Source organism: Oryzias melastigma, linkage group LG7 (assembly GCF_002922805.2).
Source record: "Oryzias melastigma strain HK-1 linkage group LG7, ASM292280v2, whole genome shotgun sequence".
Classification (NCBI taxonomy): Eukaryota; Metazoa; Chordata; class Actinopteri; order Beloniformes; family Adrianichthyidae; genus Oryzias; species Oryzias melastigma.
Window position 1 is genome coordinate 5,258,123 of NC_050518.1, and position 13,922 is coordinate 5,272,044.

The following is a 13,922-nucleotide window of genomic DNA, read 5'->3' on the forward strand; positions in this document are numbered from 1 at the left end:
AAAGAAATGTGAGAATGAAGGTTTTTTTTAATGTATAAGAATAAAGTTGTTAAATTACAAGAAAAAAGTCAATATTTTACAGAAAAAAGTTATTATTTGATAAATTACAAGTTAAAAATTTACTAGATTAAATTAATAAATGTATGTAGCGAAAGGTTGTTCATAAAAAAATATTGTGGTTTGGTAGTACTTGAGTATTGCTTTAACACATAAGAAAATACAAAGCTTTTAAGTGAGTTAACATTACATTATTGTAAGTATTAGACATTCAAAATCATTTGCAGGAAACTGGGCCTCTTCAGAAGAAAACGCCATACATATTTGGTAGAAATTGTTCATTTCGTTGAGGAAGAAATAGTTGGAGTTGGCCGTCTGCAGCAATGTTGCTGGTTACCCTTAACGAGCAATTCAGAGGGGTTTTGTAGTTTACCAAGAGAGACAATAAGACTTGTGATAATGTTTTTGGTCCACAGGAGTGGATTTCCAGCGGGCATGCCTTTTATGTTATTGGTAGTAGAGGTAGTAGAGCTGTAGAGGTTCAAATGCTTTATGGCACACGGATTTTTATTTATAAACTGAAGCCTAAAGTTATTCTCCTAAAATACAAATCTTTTCTCATAAGTGTATGAATTTACTAATTCACCTCTTCATTTAATATTTTTTTTATATTTCACATTTTTTTCTGGTAAATTATGACATTAATCTCAAAATTTTACAAGGTTATTTTTGTAAAATTCCTCCTTTTCCTTATAATTGTATTCTACTCGTTCATTCTACTAAATTACAAGTTTTTTTCTTATAATTTAGCACATTTTTTCAAACAAAATGCTGACTTTTTTCTTATATTTTAAAAATGTCCTCTCGTAAAAACCTTTTTTCCTCCCGATTGTAGGAGCATTTAAAAAAAAGTTGACTTTCTTCACATAATTTTACGGGTTTATTATCCTAAATTCAGAGTTTTTTCTTGTAATTTTACGAGTTTATTCTCGTAAAATGACTTTTTTTCTCATAATTTACAAATTTACTCTCATAAATTATGGCTTTTATGCCTCATAATTTTAAAAATGTCTTCTCAAAAAATAGTTTTCCTAAATTACAACTTTTTTATAATTCTATGAGTTCATTCTCAAAACATTTGGACATTTTTCTCATATATGTATAACTTTATTTGTATATATTTATCCATTTATTCTTATGGGTGCTCTAATAGTCTGTCGTAATGTTGACACAGTGTGTAAAGTAAATTTAGTCAGAATCTATAAACAGAAACAGCAACGTTTTACCCAAAACAACAAAAGTTATTATAATCCTACAACAAAGCAAAGCTTAAACGTGTTTCTCCAAATTGGAGGATTTTAAAACTGTAATTGAAACGCAAAAGGTAACAGGTTAGGTGACTCATTAAAAAATGGTAACCAGCACCAGTAGAGTGTAGTTCCATTCCTAACCACCTCTAGGCTTTAATGTAATCTATTTATTTTCTAAAAACATAGGCAGAAAATATTCAGGTGACAGTATATAATCCTGCTGATCTTATCCCATATAACCACTGAGGAACACGGAAGTCTTATGTGTTTCTTTCCAGAGCTGCTATCAAATGACAAAAAGTCACAGTGCTCTTCAACTATGAGTTCCTCCATATTTGTACCTGTTTCTGAACATTTCTGCAACGTGAAGTACTTTTTTCTACTTGTTTTTCAAAGTGCTCTACAGCTGAAGTTAAGCTGGGCTGAAAATAAAATGTGCCAGAGAGGAAGCTATTGAAGCTGTTTCTACGTGACAGAAGTGCCTAAAAGGATGTAAGAGACGAGACTAACAAGATTGTGACAAACTTTCCAAAGAGACGTTGAAAGAAGTCAATCCTTTTGTATTTTAGCTCAAAAACATAAAAGGAAAAAACATCAAGATATTAACTGGAGGCATCAAAATGATTGAAAAAAAAAAGTGAAACAAAAAAAGCACCAGGATGACCGGAAAGAAAGGAAAGAAGCTCACAAAGGAGTGAAAACCAACTGAAAACAAAAGATGTGATGTCGCTTGGAGATTTTCTATTTCATAGAAGGTTTGTTTCCTTTGCTTTTAACTAAGTGTCAAAACTGTGAGTGTGTGAAGCTCACACATGCCTGCACACTGGTTGCAAGAAAAATGATAAAAATTAATTTTTGAAAATTTGACTTTAATTTAAAAAGTTTAGGCTTTGTTTTTGCCAAAACAATGCACCTGTAGATAGTTGTAAAGCCTGGAAATCCCAGAATGCAGATGTTATTGACAGAAAGGGTAAGTTTAATCATTTTTCTTGAACACATTTCAGAAGTATTTCATTATTTTTTATGATATAAGAACTCTTTAAGGTTTGTTTTGAGGTTTGCTTTCACTAAGCCACAATCACACCAGGTTTCAGTTGTTAATTATACACAGCAGATTTTGTTTTAGTTAATTAGGCCTCTCAATATTTAAATTAATGGTTTGCAGTTAATCATTGTCAGATCCTTTTGTGTACACCTTTTCAGTCCTGGTACAGGCAACTTTCTTTTTTTTTTTTCCTTTTTTTTCTGTTTTGTCTTTGTATTGTTCTTTTTTCGTTAGTTGTGTCCTATCAAACGTCTCCTGTATTTGGGTCCCAGCACCTAAGAAGATGAAGGAATGACTTCAATGTCTTTAATTCCAATACAAAGATGCATCTCTTTCCTACTACATTACAGATTAAGGTTGAACTAATCTGTATGTTTTTTTTTGCTTTTTTTGTCTGTTTTTTGGGTGACTTTTTTTTCGGATACAACAGAACAAAACTTTTCGGGTGGCTCATAAGTCTCCAGTTATCAGTCAACGCCTTCTTTCTTTAAGACTCTACTTTTGGCTTTTCGTACACTACAAAACAATTAAATGTTCAGAGTTTGCACACATTCGGCTGAAACTATGTACATTCGACGTGTGCAAAATGTTGTAGAGTATCTGGTATCCGACTATTTAGATATATTTTCTCTCCAGTGCTCTAAATGTCTAAGCGAAGAACTTTAATGAAACCCTGGTTTACCTATTCTTTGTGTTTTTTATTTCGCACTTCTTACACGGCTTTAACATGGTTTATTTGTGATACATCTGAGAAAATTTCCCGTAGTGGAACCACAACTTTTCTCAGTTTTTCCAGGTATATTCATGTGTGAACAATTTTCATCCGTGCGCAAAATGTGGCACGGCCATTAAAGTTTACTCTAATCTTTTAAAGCTGCTTCTATGGTAAAATAACATTTCTCCTCTGGAATTGAGGTTTCTTTAAAATAAGGATATATTTCTGTGGTTAGTAATTCAATTATAATCACCGTTTATATTTGCAAGATGAATTATTAAACCAAATAAGGTTAAAGAAAAATTCCACAGATAACTCCTTCCATTGAGGTGCTGATACTGTTTGTCATCTGTATTTGTCCTCACTGTGTAAAATATAAAACTGTATCCTGCTCTTTACTAAGGCTACATTTGCTGCTACTGTCTTCCTTTTTACATGCACTAATGAAGACAGTAATTGGGTATAAAAAGGCAACAGTTTTTCCTTGAAATCACTAAGTGAAGCTCTGTTACCTTTGAAAACCTAATTAGCTGATGTGAGGCTGAAAATGACAAAGATTATAAAACACCTGTGCAAAGTACTGTTTGAAAATAGTTTTCATCCTCCTTTTTTTAATCACTGCGCTTTTTAATGATTGCCAAAATACATTTAAACTGATTTAATAAAAGTAGAGTTCACCTTCCTTTTCTGTCTGCACAATGTTCAGAGGTATAATGAAAAATTCTGTTTTGTTTGTCCTATTTGAGTTTGGTTTACTGCACAAGGCTATTTCAACGTACCACTCCCTGTATAAAACGTATTGATACTTGGGGTGCCATTAGTATTTGTGTATTCAATAACTTTTTTTTTAATCTTAAGTTTTAATTAATTAGCCATTATTCTAACTATTCTTTATCATTTATTATTATTATTTTGTTTTTGCTTGGTTATTCTTTTTGAATAATAGTGAAAAAGTGATATTTCTTTTTTTAATATGTAGAATTCAAGAAACTTTAGGTACTGATAATTTAATAATTTAACAAAGAAAAATACTGACATGTTTAGAGAAGTGAATAACTTTACTCACCTTTTACTGAAAGACTGCCAGCACTGCTCGCCACTCCAAACTGGTTTCTGGCCACACATGTGTAGAGTCCAGCATCCGCTTTAGTAACATTCGATAAACGTAGGCTCCCGTTATCCAACACCGTAACTCTGCAGACGATAAATACATAAATGCTTGTTATACATATAAACTGCACATTGAAACTTTTGAAATAGTTCAACCATCAGCTTGTGTGTACTTTCATGATCTAGTTGTGTGTTCCAGGTGTGGTTTATGCTCTCAGCTGTCTGCCAGTTTTCAGTGAGTAATTAGCCTGTTCGATGCCCACTCTGCCAGGTCCCATTAACAGAGAACTGGCTGAGAAGACCAGGTTTATCTCACCTGATCGGTAAGTGGTAACTTGTTTTAAATCGTTTGTGTCACAGTGAACCTTTGTAATGTTAGAACAGAAAAAAAACATTGTTAATTAACCAGGATACTTTGTGAAATTCAGGATGTTCTAATAATGCTTTGCACAAAAAGATACAATACATAGTGCATTAACGGGCTACAAGGCACAAAAGATTTTTTAGTCTGTGCCAATGCTCAACACTATAGCAGTGGTGGGCAAACTTTTTGACAAGTGCCCCACAACTGGTTTAAAAATTTTACATCATGGCCAGATCAGAAGGAGAATCATGGGATGTTTTGGTAATCCATTTGATAAAAAAAAAAAAGAAATAACATCAAATCTGGATGAAAGCAGGTTGTATTTTTGATAAGAAATATAAATATTATAAAAAATAATATTTACGAGGGGTTATTTTAAAACTGTGACTTTAGTTCTCATTTTAGAGCCAATTGCACCAATGGTTTGATGTTCTTCAGTGAAAAACAGAAACTTAGAGAAATGCTGCGTTCAAGCGGTGACGGAATGATGAGAAAAAGGACTTGTCTGATTCAGGACACAGAATAGAGTGCGCTGTTTAAAAAAAGAAGAAAAAAAAAATCAGAAGCATAAACGCACTAAAAGAATCAGCGAGACCGCAAGAGGTGAAGTACAATTTAGAAAGGGAACACTGTATTTTGATCTATTTGACTTGGATTTTTGGGGGAGTTCAGATAGGGGCACAGACTGCAGAAGGGTGGAATAAATGTTGCTCTTTGTGGGTCTGGATTGTGCGGCCAGACTGAAGAAAGAAAAACAAAAAAAGAAACATGCATCTCTGATTTTGTTAAGGGGGATGGACCACATTTGGAGGTGGGCTGCACTTTGCCCCCCCCCCACCCCCCCCTGCTCTAAAATAATCTAATTTTACATTTTAAACTCCACATTACAGTGTGTTTGGGCTTTTTGTGTAAAATATTTGAATAGAGTAAAACAGTTTTCCTTTTTTTTCATGAACTTTAAAGATCTCCAAAATGCTAAAAGCACAGACCTGCAGTGCTTTAGAAGACTGCAGGAATTGAAATACCTTTATCCACATGAAGCCACATTTATATTCTCCAAGCTGAATGGAATGAATCCTTTGTAAAAGATCGTTAAAAAAAAAAGAATGATGGATCTTAAATGTCGTAGGGATAAGACCTGCAGTCATCATGTGGCATCCTGTGTCAAGCTTCCTCCACTGCAAAGACCCAAAGCAACTCTGTATGATACAGCAGGGATGAGGGGAGCACCATCCATCATAAATGCTCTAAATGTGGTCCCTTTTCTTCTAAAGGTTGTTCTAAAGCAATTAAGTTATTGCTAAAATTTGTGGAGCACATAAAAGCCAGAGTGTTGTGATATAGTAAACAGGCACTTTAAGTGTGCCACATTGACCCGTATTAAAGTGAGCTATTGGCAATACACTAAAAGCCTCCCTATGGTGCAACAAAAACTGAGAGGCTGTAAATGAAAACATTTTTTTAACCTCCTAAAAAGCATTGTATAATTAAGTTAGTAAATTACAAGACACTCTTAATATTCTAAAGTGCTGCCTAATTCATTCGGTAGTCATATATTCTCTGTTTTGGTGACGCCGCTGGTTTTAGCAGCCTCAGAAATTATTTCACATTAGTCCTAAAGTACAGCACGCCGTTTTGCATAACCATCTTAAACACAGGGGTTCAATCCAGAGGTGAAAAATACTTAGAGCTTCCTCATAGACGCAACTGCTGCCTGTGATCAGCGGCAAAATGTAATTAGGCGAAGCACTTCTGCCTTAATCTCATAACTTTCTGGTAATACATGTTTTGGATATGAGATTTCTATCAGAAGCTTTTTCCACTAATCAGATTTCACCTTACCTTTAAGCTGATTCGTTTTTCCGTACATCAGTACAGACGTTAGAATTAAAATGAATTATGGGTGTTTTAGGGGAGCCAGGGGAAACAGGTTATGATTCTGTCACTGTCGTGGAGGCACGGACAACAGATTTATTTCAAATGTATGGAAACAAATGCTAACATGGCAAGTTAAAGAGTACAGGCATGAGGGATATTACAACAACACTAAACCTGGAATCTTGAATGCAGCTCAGACACTTCAAGAAAAAGCTAAATAAGTAAATTAACAGTTTAACAATTAATTACTTATCTAATAAAAAACGAGACTCCTACCAGTTGGTGAACATTACATCCCGCTAATAAATGAGGGAGTTTTGGTGCAGAAGTTGAGCTGTTGACCTCTGATCGGAAAATTGCAGGTTCAGTTCCTGCCTTGCCTGCCCATGTGTTGAAGTGTCCTTGGGCAAGACACTAGCTGTGTTCAATGGAAACACCACAATTTTGAAAGAAACGTACATTTATTTAAATTTAAAAAAAGTTTTTCACTTGGAGGAGGTGTTTTTTTTGGGAGGGCGTATAAAATGGAAATATTTCAGAAAACTACAATGGAAAGACTTTTTCCAAATTATACGCACTTCTTGGTAGGAACTGGCTGCCCAGAGCCTTGCACAGCGGGCACCACGAGAGGTCAAGCAGAGTCACAGCTTGTTAAAAGCTGCGTGTCATGCAGAATTTGTAAACCCACAGCTCCTCTGTAAAAACCACCAATCAAGATTTCCCAAAATCGCTTCATCTGTAGCTGCTTCCATGGCCTGAATGAGACGCCAACATCTCCTATGATGGATGATGAGCGCTAGAGCTGTGACAGAGATTTGAATGTATATTCTCGTGTTATCAAACAGAAAAAGGGTCCAACTGCTTACTTGTTAGAACATTTATTTTTTTAATACCGATGAACAGGCTTCTCAATGTCGGGCTCATTGACACATATAGAGACTTTTAATTGTATAGCTGCGCAGCACGTGCGTGTCAATGCTGTGACATCATACAAATGCTTCTTTTTGTGAATCAACTTAAAAGAATACTTGTTCTCATCCATTGCACCTCTGTGATTTTTACAACTTGAGATATAAAATAAAAATGTTATTAAGCTTGTATTAAATAACAAAAAAAAATAGCTTCCTTTTTCCAAACAGAAGTATCGATCTTATTTGCAACTAACTGGAATTCCATTAGAAATGGGTTGCGTAGCACATGTCTTCAGTGCCTCCACAACTATCAGAAGCAGGTGAATCTTCAGCAGTTTTTCACTGATGAGTTCTTTTGGGCATTTCATTCTCTTCTTCTGTGTCTCCGTGGTGGTCCGGATCACCATCTGCCTAGTGCTGCAATGACCCTTCAGGCCTTACATGGTGCTAATGAGCTGATGGATCAGTGTATCGATCTGAGTGCGGCAGTCTTGAAACAGCCAATTATCTTAAGTAAACAGTGCAGAAACAGCTCAGAGTCGAACCAGAAGAGCAAAGTATAACAGAGTTGGAGGAAGGAGACCGGGGAAGCAGTGAAGTGTTGAAGCAGTGATCCAATCCAAAGACTTTTGTTACTTCTTACATTTTTCAGTTAAATATGAAGCACATATTACATAAAAAGCCAAAAGCAGATAAACGACGCACAGAACTACTATCTCTATTGAAAATATCCTGTTACCTGTGGTTCTCTCGAATGGCTTCCTCCCCTTTCCTCCATGAGATCACGCCACGAGGAGACATCCTGGGTTTACATTCGATTAGAACGTCACCACCCTGTCGGGCCAAAGTTTGGGCCTTTACCAAGCTCTGGGAGAAGTCTGGAGCAATAGCTGATGAAAAGAAGGAAAGGCATGTGAATATTGTAAGAGACAAAAAGACAAAGAAACAGTCAAATGCAAAGGGATGTTAGAGTGGCAGAGCTTTCTAAAATATGTGGGTCACTTTGTCCATTAGGCAGGTCAGTATTCAAATCCTGTTCTTCATGGACGCACAAGCCTTTGTTTACACACACAAATGCAGCAGAGCGAGCGTGGTACATCCTTCTCAGTTTGTATTTTATTTGGAAAGAAGGTGCTTTTCCATGTTTGTGTATTTCACTTCAAAATGTATCATGATTAAGAAATGTGCTGCAGGGCTTTGAAGAAAAAAACTGAAAGAATGCAAAACAAAACGGAGGCTTTGTTGTTGCTCCTCCAGGTCTTAATTACTAATGCACCACTGTCAGGAGCTGTTTGTGCGTGCACCGACTCAGCAAAAAGCTTTTCAAAGTCACCATACAGGCTGGCGCCAGTGACACTGTTGCAAGCAAGTTAGACACGCACATAAACATTAATTAGCAAAGTGAAATGTGTGCACTGCGGACGATCTTATTACTCATGTATTTCTTAGCACTGCATTTGGAAGGCAAAGATATTTTTATAACATAATAGAGAATTTGTCATTTCATCTGATGTACAAATGAAACTGCAGATACAAGTGTAAGTATAAGGGTAGCAATGAAAAAACAAATATTTTATTTTGGTTTGGAGAGATGTTAGTCCAATATGAAATGTCTTCTAATGTGTTTTGAGGCTCAATATGTTGGGATTAAATAAAAACTAACATCCTAAACAGTCAAAGCTGGAATATACAAGTATTGCTGTAGGGCAAGTTGAAAAAAGCTGTAACTGTTAAATTATGAGCATAAAGTCAAATATTTGTGACTTTAAAAGTCGTATTATAAATTCATGACTTTTTTTTTCTAAATGTACTTGTCTTAAAGTAAAAACTTGATAATTTTAAAAGTTATAAATCAATTACTTTAAAATATGCAAATTTGCGAGGAAAAAAGTCATAAATTAACAAAAAAAGCACAACACCAAAATTGTCTGTTTATTGGAGCTGTGATCCAGTAAACAGACATTCATAAGAAACTCTGAACCTTTTGCCGACTTAAAATCAAATTATCATTAGTGTAGCATGCCTCCAGGGTTCAGCGCCAGAATGCGCTCAGAGACATGTTTGGAGGACCGCCTTTATTCCACCCCTTATCATTCACATACCCAGATGTCCATTTGTCGCCTTACGTCATGTAACTGTCATTTACACAAGTAACACCAAAGGGGTATGAAAATAGTGTTACATAAGTCCACTTATCCAAATGAAACATTCTGTTTTGACACAAAACAACAAAGAGGAATGAAAATGGTCTGATACGTTAGCATAAGAACATTGAAAAGAATATGCCAAAAACTGGGCTTTAGGGATGGAGGCAGACTTGGAGGAGATCTAGTCTTTTGAGGAGAAAGAAATGACTGGAAGTAGAAGCTGCATAGATCCACCTATCAATGAATAAAACATGAATAAAGCGTAAACCAAACAAAGAAGCTTCCAAACATTTTTTACGTTATTCATAAACATTAATTTCTTTTTTCTCAACATAATGAATTAAAGGTATTTTAAGGCCAAGTATGTGCTCCTAACATCAAACTGTCTGTTTTCCTACTAATAAAAAAGGATTCAATACAATTAAAAAATTATACATAATACTGAAATGATCTTTGTAACCAAGATGTGTGTTATTTATTTCAACATCTCTATTTATGCTGTAACAACTTGACTCGTCTTACACACAACTTCAGAACCTACTGTGATACTGAGTTACTGGACCCTCTGCACCCAGTCCGCCCGCGCTTGCACTTAGGGCAAACAAATATAATGACTGTTCAACCACAGCTTGCAAAGAAAAAAAATACAGAGGACTTAGTTAAAAAAGAGCACGACTCCCGGGAAGGAGTCAGAAGGGAAACAGTTGCGAATCTGCGTCGTCACCCATGACTGTTGTCACGGTAGATTGGTTAAAGATGCCATGAAAATGTAAAGTTGCTGAGTGTCTAACAACAAATCGTGGGTTTTGCTTGAATTTGTGTTAATAGTTGCAATCACAACATCGCAAAATCCTGGAGGGAGTAACCTTTGTGAAACTTTTAAATACGAAGGAGCTGCGGAAATTTCCGAGGATCTGAGCTCAGTTGAAGGGCACACAGCCAGTCCACTACACACACACAGGCGCGCCTGCATGGAGAAATGTCATCAGCCCTGCATTTCTCAATTTAGGCACAGGCAGCAAAAAAATCAATTTTTTAATTTTCTGAAACGATGAAAATGTTGACAAGTTTGAATTGTTTTTTGACCGATTCACAAAGTATAGTTACTTCCTTACTGGAACTTTAAGATACTAATTTTATCACTTTAAATCCCCTAAATTTTAACTGCTGTAATATTACTTTTTTTGTCGCCTTCATACTCTGTTGTAAGAATATTTTCATATAACAATTAAAAGGAAAAAATAATTCAGAGTAAAAATTCTCATTCCAATCATCTTTTAATCTATTTTAAAAGCATTCCAGATGGTCTTTTAATTATGACTGTATAATTTGTGGCCACAATATATGTAGTTTTCTAGGATATAGTTTCTGCAAGGCAGCACTAGTTTACTAGAAATTTGCCTCTGAGTTGTGGGCAGGACTGCAGGAGTTAACCCTGCCGCCCACCTTTCCCGACATCCATAATTGAGCTACACGTTTACACTTTGTCCCACAAGCTTACAGCCCTTCAACATCCACATCCAGGAGGATAACAAACAAATCTAGTCGTCTACAAGTGGACGCGTCAGATTGGAGTGAAGCGTATTTTCTACATTTCGAAAACAGCATTTTTTGTGTCTGCTCCCGATTCACAGCAATTTGAACAAATACATCTATAGGAATGTAATTTTCATTTTCTTAATATATGTACTCCATCATAAGAAACATTTACTACGAACATGTTAAAACACCAAAATCGTGGTTTTCATTGAAGTGGGTCTTTAAAAGCTTTACTTATGGTTTTACCCTCTAATAAGCAAAGCATAGAAGAAGTGCTTCTAAAGTTTACGTTATACCACAAGTAATGATATATTAAGTACTAATTTATAATACAACTGAACAGTTAACTTAAAGACTACACACAGCATAACTTTTATGTAAATCCACCCAGGACATACCCTCTGAAGTTACTGCATGTTAGCTGCCAATCAGTTATGAACGTATCAAAAAATATAGCTGGAGCTGGTTTGAGAAGAGGCTTTGACAGACTCCTGTTCCTCACCCTAAACAAATATGTTGTCAAACATCCACAGAAGGTGAGCTAACTGCATAAATATTCCATGCGTCTTTCAGTGCCAAGTATACAGGCTGTTTATTTGAAATGTGAAGTGGATCTCGCAGGAAGCTGAAGGTAGTTAGTGCTCGTCTCTCAGGAAGCTGCTGAACTCAGAAGTGACAATCGTGTAAAAGAAGCGATCAGTCTGTAAAAGGAGTTCTACAGAACTTTGTAAGCTTGCTGGGACTCAGAAAACAGCTGACAGATACAAATAGACCAAAGAAAATGTTGCCTGCAGCGGAGGGGGAAAAAAACTTCAAATGGAAGGATGGGATTGGTGACATTACAGAACATGACTTACACTTGGCCCTGAAGAGATTGTGACAAATTGTCAGAAGTCTCTGGAGGGAAAATTGGCGCATTGCGAACAGTCTTTACAGTGGTGTTGACATCAACAGGCGATATAATTTTACTGCACGAGGAATATCTGCTAGATCTTCTCCAGACAATCTTTACGCCCTCGTACCTGAAGCAAGGAGTTATGAGAGTCTTATAATTTAGTGTGTTGAGATTAATAGCATAGATAAACAACTCAGCTGAAGCACAACCACAGAGATGAACAGGAATTCCATCCTACACCCCTCAAAGGCCTGTTTTTTAAGGCTGTTTTGATTGAAACGTGCAGCGCCGCATCAGGATGCAGCTGCAACCAGCAGTTAAACTTCAGACTTTTACGACAAATGACTAATTTTATACCTTTGCGAGTAAAATTGAATGCCTCTTTGATAGGGATGTGCTGTTGACTTTTTTGAGCAGAGGACCCCAGCAGGTGCTGTATTCATGCTTTTAAAATATACACAACCAGAGACCTACAGGTGCTGTTTGCTGGTGGATTGCAGTGTGCAAAAGGCCTGTTCAGGTAGGAGGATGCCGTCGAGCCAATCACTTTTGTAGGCGAGTGTCACGGCTGTAAATCTTATGCAGGCAGTAATAGGAAGCCAGTGCAGAGATCTGAATTTATTTGTCCTTTATGGTTGGTTAGAAACCAAAAAGAACATGATCATTTGGAGACATGAGATTATGCTTGGAGCTAGCCCTTTTTGGGACATTGTAGTACTCAGGCCAAGAGATATAAAAGTGTCTGTATGAGGCGCACAGAATTTTTGCAGAATTTGAGAAGTACGGACAGGGTGGTAGAAATTCGAGTCCTAGCAGAGACGGAAAATGTGCATCATCTTTTCTTGTCATGGTAGTAGTTGCTGCTACTTCTCATCTGTGCCAGTGTGTAACTGGTTGTGGATGAGCAAGAAAAGTGTATAAAGCGAACCCACCATGACTGAAGACTGAATGTGCTTTACCTTAAAAAACAGGTGATGAACTGAACAAAAAATGGGTGGAATTTTACTCATCTATGTACCAATCAAAACACATATACCTCTAACTACTTTACTTTTCTTGTCAATTTGTATTACATTATCTAAGTTATCTAACGACAAACTCAGCTATTCACCCTTGTATGAAAAAGTGTTGTTTTTTTCTTTTTAAAAATAACCCACACATCCACATATTCCAGTGATTTTATTTAGCGAATGAACTACACAAGTTATGTGTCAGAATCTTAACATTTGAGCTTTTATTAAAAATTAAAATAGTTCAGGATTTAGAAACTTCTAAAAGATTTAAAAAAAAAACAAAGAGTGAACAAAATCAAAATTAGTGGAATTATTATTTAACCCTTTCATGCATGGAGGTCACAACAGAGCACAGAATACGATATATATACTATATATAACATAACTTATTAAGATACTAAGCAGAGAAGAAGATCATTTCAGAAATAAAACAGTTAATAGATTTAATGGGAAGCTGGATGATGATTGATGTTGAGTTCAGTGACTGTTACGTTTGTTACACTATTCAACATTCAGAGACATTGTGTTTAACCACTTTTTTTTTCATTTTTATTCAATAATTGACAAAAAAAACATAATATAACCATTAGTTACAAACTCCAACATGAAAAAAAATATAGGGGACAGAGTGAAGAACAACTTATATTGTCTGCCCCTTTCAACAAGTAAATGAATCAATAAAAAACATATTTAGAAAATGATGTGCATATTTTGAGAAAAAAATAATAAATAAATGCACACTTAGAAGATTGTCTAAGCTAACATAACAGCATGTCATTTTTCTTTACCACAAAACTCTGCTACTTCTTCTTCTACAGCTGGTTCTGTCATTTTAAACAGTTCTGCACATGTCAAAATAATTCATTCCGATCGAACATACAGCAGATGTAAATGTGTGTTCAAATCCAATAAAGTTTTTTGGGGCCCATGTATACAGTTCAATTCTAATCCGATCTTTCATCAGATTACAGATATTTTGCACATGAGCATGAAGCTAA

General features: G+C 35.8%; 1 protein-coding gene across 1 annotated transcript in view; it reads right to left on the bottom strand.

Annotated features, from left to right (window-relative positions):
• Window positions 1-13,922, bottom strand: part of LOC112159454 (contactin-4) — an 86,389-nt gene that overhangs the window by 18,323 nt on the left and 54,144 nt on the right. Inside the window, exons 11-12 of the mRNA XM_024293513.2 lie at window positions 8,070-8,220; window positions 4,134-4,261 (exon numbers count right to left, since the gene is read on the bottom strand). Of these exons, the coding sequence (XP_024149281.1) occupies window positions 4,134-4,261; window positions 8,070-8,220 (279 nt within the window). The remainder of the gene's footprint in view (window positions 1-4,133; window positions 4,262-8,069; window positions 8,221-13,922) is intronic.